This window comes from Poecilia reticulata, linkage group LG20 (genome assembly GCF_000633615.1).
Source record: "Poecilia reticulata strain Guanapo linkage group LG20, Guppy_female_1.0+MT, whole genome shotgun sequence".
Classification (NCBI taxonomy): Eukaryota; Metazoa; Chordata; class Actinopteri; order Cyprinodontiformes; family Poeciliidae; genus Poecilia; species Poecilia reticulata.
In genome coordinates this window covers 1,749,321-1,769,379 of record NC_024350.1, presented here as the reverse complement: position 1 = coordinate 1,769,379, position 20,059 = coordinate 1,749,321, and the positions used below count along the sequence as shown (strand labels likewise).

The window sequence follows — 20,059 nt, the reverse complement described above, 5'->3', positions numbered from 1 at the left end:
AGTTGCATGATGTTCAGGCCAAAGTAAAGATATGCTTTTTCTTTATTTTACTTCTTGTCTCTATTCGAGTATTTTTTATTCACTACAGTTGCTTCAACACACAGCAGTCAAAAGGTCAGACAAATCAATTAATTTTTCTAATAGGTTGTGGTGTAGTTCTGTATTCAGATTCCTACGGCATGACAACCTTAAAGGCAAATATTATGCATTTTACAGTATTAACACAGTTTTAACTCGAATGCAAAGCATAGAGACAACTCTACAGACCTCTGGAGATAAACTCCAATCATTCTGGTTACACCAGTACTCTTCTTGGCATCTTGTAATAAAATCTTGAAACTTTAGGAATAGTTTTTTTAGAAATTGAAATCCCCTTTCGACAATTAGGTCCAAGGTCTCACTGGTCTCAAACCGGATTTGCAAGAATCTGTAATCCGTGTACAACAATTTAGTTCTGTTTTAACTGGCCCATATGATGCTGATTTTATGTCTTTTATGTATGGTGATTTACTCAGACTGGGTTTTAAAGGATCTCTGTTCTGTGTAAAATTATCCAGTTCAGTTTTAAGATTATTTTTTATAGAAAAATTGCAATCCACTGGATTGATGGTGAACTATGGGGTAGAATTCAACTATTAAAATAAAAAAATACAGCAGTAATCAATTAATTTTAATTGATTGCTGCTGTAACCAATTAATTACAGCAGTAACCTATTACCCTGTACCTAGGATAATAGGTAAAGGAATGTGGGAGTACTGTGATGTGAGCAGGTCGATAGAGGCATATATTGCACATGTGGTTTAAGAGTTTATGCACCTGATGTAGATTTAAAGCAAAACTTAACATTACTCTCTCAATTCTTACTGCTTGTTCTGTCATCATAATTGTGACCAGAGCTGAAAATTCAATCAAAGGATTTTAAATCATAAAGTGGAGCTGGTCAAATGTAGGCCAGACTATTTCAAAAATGATTAAATTGATCTCTAGGATAGCGCTGAGAGGACGCTGGGTATGAAATTCCTAGAGATGTTAGCAGCTAACGGTTAGCATACGCTACCATTGTTGTGTTCTACAGAGGATCCAAGATGCTCCCAGATAAGCATTTAAGTGTCATAGGTTGGTGTTGTGACGCTTACAACTCACCATGGAAACAACTAAAGAAGCACTTATACTTTCACAAATAGACTTAAACATTGTCGAGCCAAAATTACTCACCATCAACATCTCATAAGCTGCGTTTCGATTAAAATTGCACAAATTGGAGATATGAAAATACATTTGTATAATGGAAAAATGGCAATTTAGAAAAAAACTATCTTTTTTAGGATTAGGTGGTTTTTTGGCTGTATCAAAATTTGGAAAATTTTCACATCGATTATCAATCATACGATCAACAATTGGATGTTGTTACTGGCAGAAACGACAAAGAAAACTTCATGAAGTTAGAGGATGTGGGCGTGGCATGTTTTTTTAACAACTTAACACATTATTTTAGTCACATTTCTTATTTATTGAAAACATGTTAATTGCAAAATGGTGTTTTTTTCAACACTAGCAGAATATCGACAAAGTTTTACATTTGTAATGGAAATATAGCTATAGTAGCCTCTTAAAGCCATAAGCTAACAGCAATTGAATTAGGTCTTATTCCAACTCTTTTAAAACTGACATTGTATTGACAAGCTGCTGCCCAACAGCAAAGCTGTTTAGAAGTATCGCTCTCTTCCCCCGCCCCCACCATTTTATTACATTGGACAGAAATGTAAGAAGTTATGAGTCTTTAGTTGTGTTTCTATGTGCCTATCTTAACTTTGTGATGTGCTCCAGTCTTCCATTAGCATACAGATAGCATCTCTTTGTTTTTCTCTTTGAGAAAATACAGTTTTAATGGGTCTTTACAGCAGATGAAATCTGAAGGTGGGCGCGTAGTTATTTATTTTCCTCTTGAGTGCCACCAGCACACTTTCAGGGGACGGGTGCTCAAACACCACATCAGACCTCCGCGGGGGGGCTTTGCCATGGGAGATATAGATTAAGTTTCAGGTTGGCCGAGCAGAAACCGTAATGATTCTCACTGTCTGCCCTTGAAATTACCTTCTCATCGCATACTCGGATTGATACACACAGTCGTTTTTTCCCCCCTCCTTTCTAACTCACCTGTTTTTCAATCGCAAATTTGAATAATGGCAAATGCTTTAACACTCAGAGTGAGTGCATCATTTCAGGTTAAACCCCCGGTGGTCTTTTATATCCTTTCACACTCTGTCAAAGCATTTAGGCAGTAGAAACGCGATGCGTTTTCTGCTTTTGTTTCTCCCTAAACTCAGGCGAGTAACTTCTGAACTAGCCTCAAAAATTCCCCATAGAAGATGTCAAAACAGATTAGCTTCTCTTAAATCCACTCCCCAGATTAAATGATTGTACAAATCAAACTGGCTTTGAGGCTTTGCATAATTTATTTTTTTTCTCTCCCTCTTTAGAAATTCTGTCTTTGACTTTTTACTTCTCTGTTGTGTTTGAGCCTTGACAGACTATTAGTCCATAAATCAATGGAGATGATGTATGAGGCACCCGGTGCTGGGGGGGTATAAACCTTTCTGTTTTCTATGATATATGACCATGTATCGTGTTGGATAAATTACAGTTTCACTAACTCCCTTTCACGTTACAGCATTCAGTTCATCAGTAACATGCCAAGTGTTGATTAGCATTTAAAAACATTTTATTGGAAAAAAAACAAAACATAATTGATGTAATACTCAGGAAATTAAGATTGAGTATCTTGAATTGAATACATTTGATCATAATTTGTCTTGTACAATGTGTTCAACACATACAGTGCCAAAGACGAGTTTACAAATGTACTCATGAATCTTATGTTGATTTTGGGCCATTAATATTCAGAAGTGTTTGGAGGGTTTTTTTTTTTTTCATATGAAATGATCATACAATAACATCAATTATTAGTAAAAATGAGAATTGGGAACATGGCTTTTTATGAACCCACAGATTTTCAAAAAGATCCATACTGGCTCACATATAGATAAGATAGATAGCAGCTAATAATACTTTATTATTTCCTGAGGGATGAAAGCTTTTTTATTTTGAAAGCTTTTTCATGCTGGCTTGCTTTTTCTGTTCCAAAACCGGCCAAGCATGAACCCGCCAAGCGGCGGCGGCATCAAGTTCAAATTCAAAAATACTTTATTGATTCCAAAGACATATACAGCGCACCTGCTCCTGACTGTAACCAGCAGCTAGGGGAATGAAACCTGGACATATTTTGGTGATGTTCGTAAATACACTCCAAAACTGGGTTTGGAACCATTTAAAACAGCCAACATGAAGCTTGTGGAACGACCTGGACCTCATTGGTTTGTCTATACCAAATGATTTTTGTAATCAATAGATTATTTAATGTTTGTGGGGTGTTTTTTCTTCTGCTCTGTGTTAAAGTAGCACATAAGGCCCTGTGAATTCCATTTTATTTTTCACCCAAATTCCACTTAAATTTTTCTGAATTGCATTTTTTTTTCTGAATTGCATTTTACCATACTTATTAAGCCTTATTATGGTTAGGGTATGGATTTTTGGTGAAAAAAGAATAATAAAAAACTGAATGTTTGGGTTTGTTTGAAGAACCCAAACATTCTTAGTTTTCATGCTAAAAGCCATAAAATTGTGTTTTTAGCATGAAAGAAAATCTGCCTTTTAGAAGTGAAAAAATGCTTATATAGGTTCTGCATTTTATTGTGGATTCGATTTTGATTATTAAATTCCATGATTCATCTGCATTTTCCACAGCTCAGAAATTATAGGATCCTAATAATACCAGTTAAAGTGGCTGGAATAGAAACATTTGAAGCATTATTGTTGGCAGTAGCTACAGTTTCTGTATTGACACCGTTTTAAATCTTTCTGCATCCAGATGAAGGAATAATAAATGTTTCATAATCTGTAGGTAATATTTTGGATGCTCATGGTAGTCTGACAAAACTCAGACAACCAAAGTTAAAAGGCTCACCTTGTTGTCAGTGACGCAGCAGATTTCCTAAATTGCCTTTTCTCCCTCTTTCCTGGTCTCGTGCTTTGATCTGTTCCTCTTTCAGGACACAACAGATGTGGGAATAGCCTTTCATATGGAGCTGCTGCATGCCCAAGGTCTTGCTCAGCTTAATCCGTCAATATGTTTCGCAATAAAGACATCTCTCACTTTATTAATGTCAATCCAGACGAAAAAAGGGAAGGAAAAGTTTATTTAAAGTTTCTACTCCCGTAAGGTTTCATCGTGCTTTTAGAGGAAGAATGGCAATTATAAAAGAAAAGATAAAAGCAAAATTCCACCAGAAGGTTAATAAACATCATTCAAGCAAGGTATTTGTCGTCTTCTGTAAGCAGACATACGGGTATTCAATAAATTACTATATTTTTGATATTTTTTCAGCTTTATCACCAAGTGAAGCGCATTATCCACATTATCACGCACAGACAGATTTTCCACTTCCAGTTAATGAAAAAGATGACATTTAAAATGAGAACATTACAAAAGACCAATAAAAAACACATTTTAAAATGTATCCTTAATGACCACTTTGTTTAATACATGGTTAGAGGTTGCCAATTTAAAAAAAATATATATATATATTCTTACAAAATATCCTCATCTGAACACATATTCTAATTTACTGAACATGGCTGTGTTAGTCAGAGATTATTGTTTATGAAATAATCTGACATCTGAACGGACGATCTGTATCACAGGTGGCAACACGTTGCTTTTGCAAAGAAAGCGGCAAATGAGAAAACATTGGAATTCCAAATAGGTTTCTTCCAAACCCGTTTGCAAGTTCCATGTTGTTGTAATATAAAGAAGGACAAAAAAAAAGAAAAACATTCATTAGGGAAGCAGCCTCCCTTTCCATGAATATATCTGCTTCCATCGCCTAAAAGTCAAATCTTGTCTGATGTAATTTTTCAGCTTTCAGAGAAAGTTTTCAAACTGTCAAGAAAAGCTTTGCTGCGAGGAAGGTAAAAATAAACCTGGAGTGAAAAACCGCAGGGACTGGAGACTGCAGAGCTTAGTGCTTTCACGGTCTTAAAATTGAGCGGGACTACTCCCAAAAAAACCAAAACAAAACCCATGTGAAACATCATAATCAATGTCTGTACATAAAGTGCATTGAGGCACATTGTGGAACAAAAAGGCTCGATAAAACCCAGATTTGTCAGTGATTATATTTATTGGATTTCTTGCCACTTGTGGCCACCTGCTCTCATGTCTGCACCCTTTCCTGCTACTGCTTTGTCCTTAAAGTTCTCAAATACTTTTATGAAATGACCTCATTTCGACAGTCTGTGGGTTTCTCTGGCTGTGATGCTGCTCCCCGAACAAACGGCTAGCAGCAGCAAATCCTGTTTTACTTTTAATTATGAGATGCTGCCAGTGACATCCACAGTCTCTACCCTAGATTCAATCAAATCTTCCTTCTGATCAGGTAGACTGTGTGAAGCTAGCACAACTGAGAAGACAAACTGTAGTCAGTAGTGCATTTTCTATCAGATTTAAGTTGAAGTACTTATGAACATTATACAAATGGAACTTTATCATGACGTGGTGATTCACAGACTCGAAAAGTGGATGGTATTGTCTAGAACTTTGCTAAATTAGCTTAAAACCTTGTCATTTCTTGATTAAAAATCTGAGTGAACAAAGATTACATTTGGGGTTCCTCAAAGCTCCCTTTTTGAGCCACTTTGACTCAATATTGGTACGATCCTCATACCTCAGATTGCGGATCAAAATATCAGTTTGTATACGTATGCTGATGACACACGCAATTATATTTATGTGTCATTATGAGACCACATAATGTTTCTGCATTTATTCTCCATTTTCTCCAGAATAATTTTAAGAAGTCAAACTTAAACAATGGATAGTTTTTGGTCTCAATTATGTGAGGTTAGAGGTCCACACCTAACTGGCAGATATCTAGGTCAAAACAGGATGCACAAAACTGGAACCTGGTTTTATTTAGTGTGGTGGTTTCTTGACTGATCTCTGCAGAAAGTCTACATACAGCCACATCTGATCTATAAAGCTTCTGCAACAACACCGAGCAGTACCAAGACAATGGATCATATCACCCTTGCTGTTTTTGCTGTGAAAGATTTGTTTTAAAAAGTTGCAATGGTTCTATAAGGTACAGAACGACAAAGGACCTAGATACGTCCGAGTCACTGCAGGTTTGACCCTCTTAGATCCTTGCAGGTCATCAGAGGGCAGGACGCATTTAGTTTCAACGCTCCTCAGCTCTCAAACCGATTCGTTGAAAACCTGAGACGCGTGGAGACTGGTGGGTCCTTTTCAAATTTAACGCACTGAAGAATTACCGTTTATTTCCCCTTCTACACAGCTAGCCCATAAACATCGAAGATGACTGTATCGGGTTATTTTCATTGGAGTGTTTGGTTAATTCTATAACCATGTCACATTGTCAACATTTCACTTAACAGCGAGTGCACTTACTGCTTGTGCGTTGTGTATTTTTAGCCTCATTCCTAGGCAAAAAAATAATAATAATAGGTACATAGTGGTGAAATAAAGCTGCTTAGTGAATGTAGTGAACATTTAAATAATTCAGAACAGACTGGAGATGTGGTGAGATGAGACCCAGTTTGCACTAATTTGAGCTACCATGTTTGGATCAAGAGACATTTCACCAATAAACACCATTTGGGAGAAACGTTACACTTTACAGTAATTTGTCTGTTTGACCAGAGGAGTTTACTATCAAGGTCATGTAACATAAACTTCTTCCTTTACCCAGAAGTCTAAAGATGGGTTCTGGGTGGATCTTTAACTTTGATAATGCAAAACATAGCAATGCAACAAACAAGTCCAGGAACCTCATTGAGTGGCCTAACCAACATAGACCTCAGTCCTACAGTCAGTGTGTGGACTGAGCTGACACAAGTAGAAGTACAACTTAAAGGTTTCAGAGTTTTTGTAAACAGAAGTAGGTGAAAATCTCTCCTGATATGCATGAGAGCCTGGCAACCAGCCGCCATGTCAAGTTTTGCTAACACATCTCACTGTGACGTGTATATCATGACCACAAATCCACCGGAGCTGAGCAATTTTCTACCACAAGAATCATTAAAACCACTCACTTTGCCTTCTCCTCCATTTTCTATCAACCTATCACAAATTCTTCTCATTAAAACGTAAAAAGTTTGCAGCCAGTTTCCTTCCCCTACAGTTTGCCAGGATGCAGATATTTTGTTCTCCCTGCTTGAGTCTAAATCACGAGTTGTCACAGCTCCCATCACTCGGTGAAGCTCAGGAAGAAAAAAAAAATTAGTTTATCCTTTCTTTAGAAAAACTGACTTTGACCGTTTGTACTATTTATGCTAAAGTTTCTACTGATAATGCACACTTTTTTTTTTACTAAATGGAGTGCAGAAAGAAAGGAAAAAAAAACACTGATTTGTTATCTTTATGCGACTTGATGCATTCAGATTCTCTTTATATTGAATAGGCACATTATTATTTCAGTATTGAATTGGTGCCCTCCGAGATCGTCTTCACAATACAAACACAGCCTGCACACCCTGACAGTTTGACACTTTAATTTTCAACAAAATGTTTTACCTGAACTTCCCTGATAAAGTGAAAGAGATTGGCCTCATAAATATATTTATACTGTGTTGGAAAACACTGCATGCTTCCTCCTCCGTCCTTCAGGTTTTTGCTACAGAGTGCTATCTGCAAAATAGAGCCACTACAGTGGCAGTTTTTCTGAGTCTGTCTGCTGAATAAAACAAACACCTCACAGCCTGACTAGTTAGCTAGCCTTAACTCTCCTCTAAAGGTTCTACAGTTACACTTAATGTGTGTTCACTGTGATTCACTGTGATTCCTTGGCCCATAAATCCGATTCTGAGTCTTCTTTTCTTTTTCTAGGTTTGGAAAGGGCAAGAAGGACGAGGACAAGGTGGAGAGAAAGAGCTCAAGAAGATCGAAAGCTGAAGACATGCAAGGATATGAAGATGAAACCATCCAAATGAAGCAGGAACAGGAAAGGTAGGCGCAGATTCTGAACTAGCTAATGGCCGCCCCCTCCAAATAAAAATGATGCCGGTAGAGTTTACTCAAACAAATAGAGGTTCAAGAGAAACGTCAGGTTTTTAAGAAAATTTTCCGCACATCGATTAATCGTTTGTTGATCGATAAAATTAATCAACTTGTATTGATCCCTGTTAGGGATCATGGATCAGTTTCAGTATCTGAAACTACTTGAAGAAGTCATATTGTCATATGCAGAAGAGGAAAACGCCCTGACAATCCCAAACACACCATCTTGTTTCCAGATGTATAAGATTGACATTTTGGAGTGGTCTGTAGACCATAGTCTAATAGAAATCTTTTGGGTTTACTGGAGAAAAAAATGCTGTTTCTGCATCACAAACCAAAAAACTCAGAGAAATTCTGGAATGTGGGTTGAAATACCTGTTCACAAGAACCAGGAGTTGACTCCATGAAAAACAGATGTGGAGCAGTTCTCAGAAACATTCTCTGGTTGTACAGAAATGGTTCAAACTTGCAAATGCATTGCTGTTTTTTTCCAACACTCTGAAATTGTTTTTCTTTGCTTTTTGTGACTGAATAACAAAAGTACATTTTTCTTTCTGTTCCAGTGTTTCAGCTCAAATTGCTGTTATTTAAAACAAAACCTAAATTCTTGAGCTGGACAGGCGTGGACAGTTTGCCAATATTCAAGACGTGTCTTTCCATTTCAGCAGCACATTGAATGAATCAGTTATGGATTCTATTGGCCCGTGCCAATCACAGCTCTTAGTGTCAGTCCTGTGGATTCAGTCTTATTGTTTGGTGATTAACGATTAACAAGCATCAACGACGGTTGTTGGTCTCCAAAGAACACACTGTTTCTCTTGATCCCATCCTTGCGGTTTTGTGTCTTCTGATCGTATTGTGGACGTATCGGGATGTGACCTCGCTCCTCACCAACATGTAACACTCACCAGTGAGGAAGACGCCATCGGCGGCGGGACGAATGAAAAGGCAGCTTGCCGCCTCCGTTGTTCTCCACCAGCCAAATGAACTCAGTAATCAAACTGCCATTGGTAATGACGGCTAATTGAATAGAAACAATGGCGCTTGATAGCGCGCCCTCTTACAGCGACGGGAGAAAAGGGATGGATGGTTGTTGAGAACGTAATGCACAGACACACACCCACTCACACACACATGCAGAGGGAGAGAGAGCCTGAACTGTCACAAAGCCCGTCTTCCCTGCTGAATGGAACATCTGGAGGTTTTACTCAAATAACTGCACCACGTCGCTTCGTGGTATTGAACTGTGATTTGCAGTGAAGGTCCGATCCATTCAGACCATAAACCTCTCTGGCTGTGGGCCTGGCCTGTTTCTTTCAGTGAGCTTTGGAAACCAGCAGGCCTGTTTTTTCCCCATCCAGACCCATCTCCTTTTGAACGGCTCCCAAACAGCAAGAATCGATACAAAAACACAGTGGGCATGAGATAATGTTCGGCGCCATGGACAAGCATTCATGCCTATTGAACCTATTTTTTATTTCTTTTTGACATTCTGTTAACCTCAAACCCTTATTGGGATTAAATGTGACGGAACAGCACAAAGCAGCTCATGATTGTGAAGTGGGAGGAAAATGGCGGTTTTTACAGCTAAAGTCTGCATTTATTTTCACCTCTCACCATCCACTCCTTTAGAAGTAACATATCTAGTAAATGCAGTCCTCCCCTTCTTAAAATGTAAATTCACAGTACAAACCTACCAGGGCAGTGCTGTCCACTTAAACTGAAAGGCCTAATGGAATAAACATAAATCATAGAAGAAGCCAAGAGGCTCATAGCAATGTCGAGGTAGCAGCAGAGATCCACTACGAATTCTGCTGAGAAAACATCCTCAGTCGAGCACATTTAATGGAAACGAAGGACTAGAAAGCCGTAGTTGGGAAAAAAAAACATCATAACAGCTTTTATTTGCAATTTGCTTCAAGTTATCTAGGGATCATGATGAAGATGTGGAAGAAAGTTCTCTATCCAGACAAGGAGATAAAAAAAATTCTTGGCTTACTGCTACATTTAGTAGGAAGCAGACCTTACACTATTTCCTGAACACACCACCCCCACTATGAAGCATGGTGGTGGCTGCATATAGAGCTCATTTTATTCAGCAGGAACTGAGGATTTGGGCAAAGCTGAAGGAGCTAAACACAGGGCATCCTGGAAGATTTGCTAAAGCAGGGCTGTCCAAAGTGAGACATGTGGGCAAAATGCGTCATGAAGAATACTTTGCTGCAGCATATGATTTTTTATCAATAATGGTAAAATGTGGGCCTCCAGTAAAATTACTTGGTTTAGGTTTTCCCAGATGAGAATGTTAAATAAATACTCCTAAAATTAAAGTAAAGGGAGACTTTGGTTGAATTTGACAACAAATAAAACTAAATAGTCCGAAGGAGACCTTAGTACATCCACTAAACATAACTATGTGCAGCTGTTGTTTTCAATGGAATGATGAGGTAACAATCATTCTAGTAGATTATACACCCAAAATAAATTTTTAGACAAAGAAAATGCACAAAAAACTCTTTGCTATTGTTCAGCAGATCTGAATGTAAAAATGTGGACAAAATGGAATCAAAATGTGTAAAAAAAACTTAAAAATATATATAATTTTGGTGAACTTTTTGACTAAAAGTTATGAACCTGCTGCGTAAAAGCTACTAGACTGTGGCGGATGTTCACCTTCAGCAGGACAACGACAACAAACATTCAGCCAGAGCAACAATGAAGTGCTTCAGATGAACGGTCATCTGTGTGGTGAAAGTCTGGACCAGCACTAGAGGATAAGAGGCAAGCCTTGGAGGTTTATGTTCACACACACTCTAACTAATCTGACCTTTAAACTATTTCGTAAAGAAAAATGTCCAACAATTTCAGTTTCTAGATGTACAAAACTGGTATAAAAACACACCGACATAATCCATGTTAAGTTAGTAAAACCACATATTAACTCAGATATACTAAATTCAAATGTGTTTCTTCTATTTATCCTCCACTTTAAGTTGGTTTATCCCATAAAATTCCAATAATGTACACTGAAGTTTGTTTCTATGATGTGACAAAATGTTCAAAAGTAATGAATCCTTTTCAAAGCATTGAATAAACACTGTACCTGTTATATTCTTCACTTTTTTTATCACTTCTGTCACACATTACTGCTGATTTGTCTTGAACAGATTCTCACTCCGTCTCATGTCCGTTCTGCATCTCTGAACTCTTCCCATGTTTCTTCTGCAAAGGCTGACCCCCTGCTAATGGAAAGGAAATCCTATGGGAAATGGTGGTTTTTAATAATAGACCAACGTGCCATAAAGCCGACATCCAAAGCATTAAGGTTCGGCACCGTGACGGCTCAGACGTCCATTACCGCTTGCGTTCTTTGGTGACATCGCTGTTTCGCTCTTCTGCTGCGATAAATTTCAGTCGTAGTTGTCCACAAAAGTCATCTGAGCTGATTGAGCATTCTTTTTTTTTTTTCCTGAAATGGAGACCGGACATTTCTGAGTGCCTTTAAGAAATGATTGAGCTCATCAATTCAGGCTTATGACGACGCTGCGTCGGAGCACTACCCACAGCTGTGAACCCAAAGTGTCTGCTCAGCCGACATTAGTGATCATTAATCCGAGCAGACAGTTCTGACAAGTGCTTTAAGTGATTAAAAATAGCAGCCAGTGAAGAGGTGAAGCAGATTACTTTATAAAAGGTTTGCTATAATAAGGAAGCGATGATCTTATATTTAAAACTTTGACCCTTCTATGATTCTTGTAATTGATGGTTTGGCCTGCGAGGCTCACAGACACAATCAATTTATTTTAGGTTAGGTGTGATCCAAATTAATATCCTTTCAGTGTCTTCTGAGCTCTAAGTGATGGAGATGAGAGTACATAAAACGTTGACATCGCTACTGGAGCTAAGCTGTGTTGCATCACTGCCACAGTGAGTGGTTCCCTGCAGAATTTTAGTCAAATTTGGCAGTTTTTTTTACAAAGATGCTGTGCTTCGTCATTTCATGTCTCATTAAAAAGCATCCTAACCTGCATCAGGATGGGTAGAGCACTAGACTGTACAAACAACTCAATTTAGGTTGGTAGGACAGGGGTAGGTTGGTTAAGCACAATAGGGGCAGGTTGTAATGTCTAACATTTATTCTAATAAAGAGTAAAAGTTGATTATCCAACAATCCATTTTTGCTCAGTTTTTATAGGGTTACGTGAGTGTTGGTGCTAGTACCCATCAGTCGTTGGTCACAAGGGCATAACCCTGAGACACAAAAGATAAACGGCCAAAACAAACCCAAACAGAAAAGGTGTTTATGCTGTGGGAGGAAGCCGGAATACCCAGAGAGAAACAGAGAGAAACACAAATACAGCAAGAACCTGCCAACAACTGGGAGCCAAAATGGCAACATCTGTTCTGTTTCCAGCTGGTGCGGTTCGCGTCCACACGACACTGTGGTAAACTGTGTTTACACCCTCGCCTGTGGTGGCGCTGCACCAAGAACTACCAAAAAAAAAACAAAAAACGAGGACCTCAGGAGACGACAGAGCGCAACTTCACGAAATGTTAACAGAAATTGAGTGAGAATATAGCAACTGTAAAATTTTTCTCTGGTCTTTTGTCAAAAGATCACAAGCTATTTCTCCTGCTAATGTGAGACGTGTGTTTGTTTTGGTTGCATTTACCCAGAATGCCTTGCGCTGTAGTTCATTTCTTGCTTTTGGGATGGTCTCTGGCATGCTTTCGGTAAATACAACCAAAACAAATTGTGGAGTACTTATACAGCAACCCAGAACAGGAACATTTAGTTTATATACTTCCCAGAACAGGAATTAAAACAAACCTGGAATCGAGAGAAACTCATGTTAGTTTATGTAGAGAGGCTACTCATTACGTTGGATCAACATCTAGCATTTAAACTTTTTAATATCAGAACAAGACCAGGAGAAAATCCTGTTATATTACAAATCTAGAACAAACTTATAAAGTACCATCTACCATCTACTTTATAGAATCAAACATGGAGAACCAATATTTAGTTCTATACCTCAATAATCTTATCATAGAGAACCAACATCTAATTTTATCAGGTCAAGGATCCAGAGAAACCCCTACTAGTTTATAAACTATGGACCTCTTATTCTTATTCTTATTCTTATTAAACACGGGGAACCAATACGTTGTTCTGTACTTTTACCTTTTTGTCTTTCTTTTGGTTGGTTGCTTTGTTTGTATTTCCTTCTAATTCATGTAAAGCACTTTGAATTGCCTTGTTGCTGAAAATGTGCTATATAAATAAAATGACCTTACCTTTTGTATTTGAACTGCACAAGAGTTCACTTCAACCGAACCGAGACCTAGGTTTTTTAGGTGGACCAGAGTTTTATCAGACATTCCAAACGAGCTGGACTTGCTACGCAAACAAACTGGAGTTTGATTAAAGCAGACTAAAACATGGCTGGTGTGAACCCTTTGGGGTGTAGCTTATCTCGGCAGAGCAAGCCAGTTTTCTGCTTCTCTTTAGTCTGCGGACAGCACCCATAACACTTTTATCCGACTGGCTCATGTTGGGAGGCCAATGGATTCAACAAGTTCCGTGATTGCATCCGTAGCGACAGCCCGACTTATTCATCCAGTAACATCAGGGTGAAGAGAAAGGATGAAAGACACACAAGCGGCGTAGCGTTGGTCGGGCTTCTATCAGTCTCTGGCTTATCTCTGCACATTGCAGTCCTGAAATTTAATTTTTCTGTCCAAAGTGATTGGACAAAAAAAAAAAAAAAAAGAAAGAAATGTGACATTGTTCCGTCTCCATTTTCTGCCTGGGCTGAGCACCATTTTCTCTTTCTCTGAAGCGGCTGATTATGATGTCCATTCTCTGTTATCTGCTTGGGTCTGCTTGGCTTCTAATCAGCGACCAGCAGTCCTCTGCCACTCCTTTTGTTACCCCTGCCTGGACTACAGCAGAGCTCATCATTGTTTTTCTTTTTTTTTTTTTATTCCAAGAAAGAGACTTCCTCTTGTTTCTTAATAGACTTCAAGCTGATTCCAGGCAAACACAACCTGACCCCTTTTTCTGAACTAGTCAGCACAATTTGCTTTTAAGAAAAAAGGACAAGAAAACAAAACAAACCTCGATTAGGGATGAGAATTTGCTTTTCTAATTACCAAAAGAATGAAAAAGCAATCTGCCTCGGGGAACTCTTTTTTTTTTTTTTTTTTTTTTTTTTTACTCTTTTTGCGACCGGTGATACTGTTCCACTTTGTCAAACTATCTCATTATTTTCGAATGTGGCATCTGCATCTCATTTGCGGCGCGAGTTCAGAGAAAGGTCTAACCGACTGATTGAGAAGAGCGACGAGATTTGTAATTATATTGATACCTACAGGAAGTTAATATGATTATTAACACTAGAAAACAGAACAATTATCTCCGTGATTGCGTTACCAGCCCAGTTTCGACGCCGAGATGGGCCGCTCGAGGTTTGTGATTCTGCACAGGTGGCTGCGTGTGGAGCCATTTGCCATCCTCTGATGAGATTCAGTCATTCTGCCCTCCACCTGCACTTTGGAATACCGCGAGCATGTTATGATGAAGGCGTACTGCAAATAAAAATCTATTTCACAAATCTCAATTTAAGAGTACAAGAGCAAATACATTCCGCTTCATCTGCCGAAACAATCCACGCCGAAGAGGCATGCCTTCAAACTGCTAAGTGTGCTGACTTGAGAATGAATAAGAAATAAAGGCGACATTCTCTTTTCACTCTTGTGTCGCTTAGCGTGGATGAAACACTGACAGAAATATGGCGATGGAACCCGCTAGCTTCGCTACATCAAAACATTGCTTCTTGTTTGCTCAGAATTGGCATGTAATTAAGGCAGAGAGACCTTAAAAAAAAGATTTAAGGTCTGTTTCTGCAGCACAGCGCCAGTAAGAAGCTTTCATAAACAGGCATTAATAGGCATTAATATTAGTAGGTATTATGTAAGCTTGACTTTATTGAGCTTTACATCAAATTATAATGGTATTTTCTCATCAAAAACATAGTCTTGATTCTTTTGTGAATTTTTGAGAAATCTTTTAATTTCCATGGTAAAATATTGTTAAACAGTTAATATAGGACAGATGTTATAATGGCTTCCCTACAGGGGAGTTTCAGAAAGAGCAGGAGTTTCTTAAAGCATTAGAGGCCCAATTTCAAACCGTGAAATCACAAAGTCAAATGTCTTATGAGTCATATTTCATACATACAGCATTTTTTTTTACAACTGATGTTAACATAGTTATATGATTGTGCTCTAAAATGGCACTATGTGCCTGGAAAATACATGATGGTGCCCCTTTAGTATCATTTTTGTGGCTTTTAATCAGATCTTTTACCATTCTTTATTAAGGGTAGACAAGAAACAATAAATTTTAAGTCCATCCATGCTCAAGTTTGGATTTTCTTTTGTGGGTTTTCTATCATCCAGACATGGTCAGATGTACTATGGGCTCCCATTAATATTTAGGTATCTATTTCTTGGAGAGTATATATTCTTGATGCTTTTTATTGGCAGTAATACTCCACCTGCATTACTCTTATTGTCTATTTGACTAATCTTAAATTCAGAAAATATAGTTTTAATAAGTTGGTTGGTTTCTTGTCATGGACGCGGCTTTTAATCGTAGTCCAGGAGTTTTACGTCCAGTTGAGGTCAAGGCTTTAGTGTAACTTTATGTTTAATGTCTTTCCTACATGGTGAGTGTTTGGGGTTTATTTCTTGCTTAATTTAACATCTAGTTAAATCTAAGGTTAAGCAATATGACCCCCAACTTCAGCTCCTTTAATCATCAATTCCAGCTGGTGTGAGCATTTATGAAATTTGTTGAAGTTGCTTTTTGCCTGTTTGTGCTCAAATGCATCTTGAAAGGACAAAATGAACAAGGCATTTCTTTCCTTTGTGAGTGTGTGTCGACGTCTCACCAACACTCTAATAGCTTGACGTGGTCCTTCACACTAGTCACGTTGTAAATGATTTTTGTAGTTGATATGGACATGTTGGAAAAAGCGAAGCAGGGTGTCATCTGCTTGTCATAATCTTCTTGACGAAATGTTTAGTCAGAAAATTAGAGGCTGAACTTGAACTGCCCTGGTTGCCTTAGCATTAGACTGTCTAGACGGTGTATTTACCAAGAGGAAATGCCATTCCAATACAAAGTTATGAAAGCTTAAAACTTAATGCAATTTTTCCTCTTGTTCAAAGTCCAAACACTTGAAATGCTGGAGCTGAACTAGAAACTTACTCTCTCTTTTTTTTCAACAATTTGATGAAATAACCCAAAGCAAGCCTGCAGTTTGATACTTTACTGTCCCATTATCTCCCTTGCAGGGTTAGTTTTGAAACTACATTGCTTTCTTTGCTAAATGTGGATTGTGGTTAGAGGAGGAGAAAGAAGACAGGGAGGTAATTGGGATTGTACCGTAATAATGTGTTTGGTGTGGGCCAGACTTACCTGGGTGTTAACATACTGGGCCATTAATTGGCTAATGGAGTATATGTGGTGGAGAACAGGGGTGGTGTCTGAGGAGAAAGTGGGGGGAGGGGAGGAGTTGGCGGTGAAGCTGTTACAGGTTGCTGAAGTAAAACGCTGTTAGCAGGCGTGTTGAGGTTTGAGGCTAATGAGCGGAAAAGTGGTCCATGCATTCCGGCACTCTTGTTCTGCTTTTAGAACAACTTTATTGTTCGATGTCTTTTTTTTTTCTTTCTTTTCTTTTTCAAAGCATTTTGGTAAGTATTTGGAAATACGGTAGCGTAGAACAAGATTGCAATGTTTGCTTTTCAAAAAGTACAACTTGGTTGTCAATTCTACAAAAAAAAAATTGTGCATAATTTTAATTATAGATAAATATCAGTCTTAGAACACTGTTGCATACATCCATATGTTCTAATATTATTTCTATTGCATGTCCATTTAAACCAAGCTATTACACATTTTTTTAGGACATGTTAAAATATTAGCTGCCACAGTTTGAAGACACCATTTAACCGTTATAACCTACACTTGTAGCATTTTTTAAGTGCTACACAAATGCCACAATACGGACCCAATTATAACATTATATAATCTTGTGCTACACTATTCAGACACCCTACACCAATGAATATTCCTTTACCTCAGCATGCTAAATGCTTGGAGTGGCTGCAACAGAACGGCAGTCTGATCTACTCTCTCAATAATTCGGTTAGTAATTGTTTGAGCACTTGGTGGCGTTCACAAGACACTACAGACAGTACAGTACAGATTATTGAACTGTTACTGCCAGATAATCAGGGAATTAGTAAGTATTAAAAAACAAAACAAATGAGACATAGCAAAAGTAAATTATTCTTTAACAAACCATATATTTTTCAACTCAATTACGTGCAACATTTCTGTGGACAATAAAGGTTTATCTTATCTTAACATAAAGTTAATTTGTAGTTTGACTTAGGTAAAAATGAACTTGGCACAAACACCTTTCTGCCTGCTGAATAGTGATGTCTGAGGTATGCCACTCAGTCACCCAGTTATCCTCTTTTATTACTCTCCATTATTCCAGTGAAATATTTCCCTTCAAACATGCAGGAAAAAATACTGAATGTTTAAATGATTTAACACAAACTGGATCCAAATAAAACAATGACATTTGACGGCCACATGACTTACAGTTTTGCTAGTTTTGCAAAGTCTGTTAATTGACTTTTTTCATGTCAGACTCCAGCCTGGAAAGGACGTTTCATCTCTAGCTTAAAGCCATTATTCCAACCCTAAGGTCACTAAGACTGTTTTTCATGGATCTGATTAGTCCATAAAACACCAGAGGCTCTTTAAATCCCAGGGGAGTGACGTGAACCTGCAGTAACATCATTCCCAACAGAGACCTGACATCATTGTACAGGTGGAAAACCTTGTGCAAAGTTTGGGTTTTTATGTCATATCTTGCCCTTTTTTTCCCAAATAAAGAAAAGCAAAATTAAAGCACCCCAGTTTTAACTATCTAAATTGATACTTTTTTATTCCACATCACCTTCTCAAATATTCAAAAGAAAGAACAGAACGGCTCAGCTCGTCGCTAAAGATGACAGCACATCTTGGAGCGTTGCATCAGCCTTCCAAATCTCATTCTCCAGATAATACCAAGAAAATAGGATTCCGGGCGGTTAGGAGTAAACACGGCCGCCTATGGACAGGATGTGGGAATTGGGTTAATCTGGCACTGAAAAATGGTGATTGTTTGAAATGTGATTACCGTTATTAAAACACACAGACCTGGGAGAGCCAGTCCTGCAGGGGGAATTGTGCTGTGCTCCAAACCTGCCAATCATCTTCGAAGAGCAGCTAGGGGGGGAGGTCAGAGGTCACCTGTGACCTGAGGTAACGGGGAAGTTTTAGCAGTAGGAGGCTGCCTGTGCGTGCATGAGTGTGTTCCCCATTGTAGTGCGTCCAACATCTGGAACCAGTGAACGGTTTGGTGGCTGCTGTTGCCAGGGTCACCACAGTGGAAGTTTAGATGCCCCCTGTAGCCCCCTTTTGGCTGTCCTCGGCGTTCCTCACTCTGTATCTCTCTCTCTCTCCCCTCCACTGTCCTCTCTGACTCCTCCCGCGGTGCCAGATCTGCTCGCACACATGCAGCGTGAGTCTAGTTAGCTGCAGACAGATGGGCGTTCGCATGGAACCGTTCTGTGCGACGGGAAAGGTCTGTGAAAGGCTGTGTTGTGTGGCAGGGTTCCCAGGGGTGGAACAACATGGAAGGGGGCATGAAGAGAAGAACATGAGATTTCCTTCCCACCTTCTCTTTACCAGTATTTCTGGTCTAGTTTCTAGTGCAAATATCTTAGAACACTTGAAATAAAACAAAACTAAATTGCAAGTAACTTTTCAGCTTGTTTTAGGTCAATAATTCCCTAATACTGATTTAAAAAGTATTTATTCCATTGGTAGATTATTTCACTTATAATAAGGCATTTTTCTAATGTTATGTGAAATAATCACATAACATAGAACAAGTACTTTTTCATGTAAATAAAGGAATTATTGACTTAAAATAAGCTCCTATATCTTGCTGAAAAGTTAGTTTTGTCTTATTTTAAGTGTACTGAGATATTTGCACTAGAAACTAGACCAGAAATACTGAGTAAGATTCTGTGTTTTTGCAGTGTTTACATTTTGAGACTGGCACTTCTTTTCACATACTTCATTGCAAAAGAGTCAGTGTTGTGGCAAAGACACTTTGGGGTGCAGGTGCTCAAGTGTTAATAAAGGGGCACCTTGTGCTCCACATACAACCGCCGTCTGCTTTATTGGTGTGAGATTTATTACATCCCATCATGTACATTTTAAATCAAGAGCCAATTGTAGTCTGATGCAGATGTTTAGTGATGTTCAACAGAAGAGAATCAATCAGTCACGTTTTTGTACATTTCAGCAACAATGTAGTTCAGAACTCTTTACATCAGTGTTTCTCAACCTTTTTTGGGCCAGCGCCCCCCAAGCCTTTATCCAGGTCCCTCACCGCCCCCCCACCAAAGAATTTGTAGGCTACTTTGGTCTGACCTTCATTTTATCATTAATATTGCTATCACTATTGTAGATGTTTTGATTTTTATGCTTGTTTCTGTATTTATCATCAAAAATAATTTCCCAGAGATCAAAAAAGTCATGGGAATATAAATTATTTTCACAGGCGTCTATGAAAAATGCAATGAACATTCAAGTTAAAATTGGTAACAGCAGCCAATCAGAGTAGAAAAAATATTCTTATTTTTTGCCATTTTCTAGTTGTTAAATCTTGCACAAAATGACCAGATAAAAAATGTTCAAAATGCCAGTTTAAACTTTGAACTATTTGCAAAACGACTGAGCTCTGCAACATTAAAACATGGATAGAACTGTAACTACATTAATCATA

General features: G+C 38.3%; 1 protein-coding gene across 2 annotated transcripts in view; it reads left to right on the top strand.

Moving 5' to 3' along the window:
- LOC103482325 (partitioning defective 3 homolog) overlaps nucleotides 1-20,059 on the top strand; it is a 384,595-nt gene that overhangs the window by 267,777 nt on the left and 96,759 nt on the right. For both annotated transcript variants that reach the window (XM_008438421.2, XM_017301982.1), the window contains exon 20: nucleotides 7,965-8,084. In XM_008438421.2, the coding sequence (XP_008436643.1) occupies nucleotides 7,965-8,084 (120 nt within the window). The remainder of the gene's footprint in view (nucleotides 1-7,964; nucleotides 8,085-20,059) is intronic.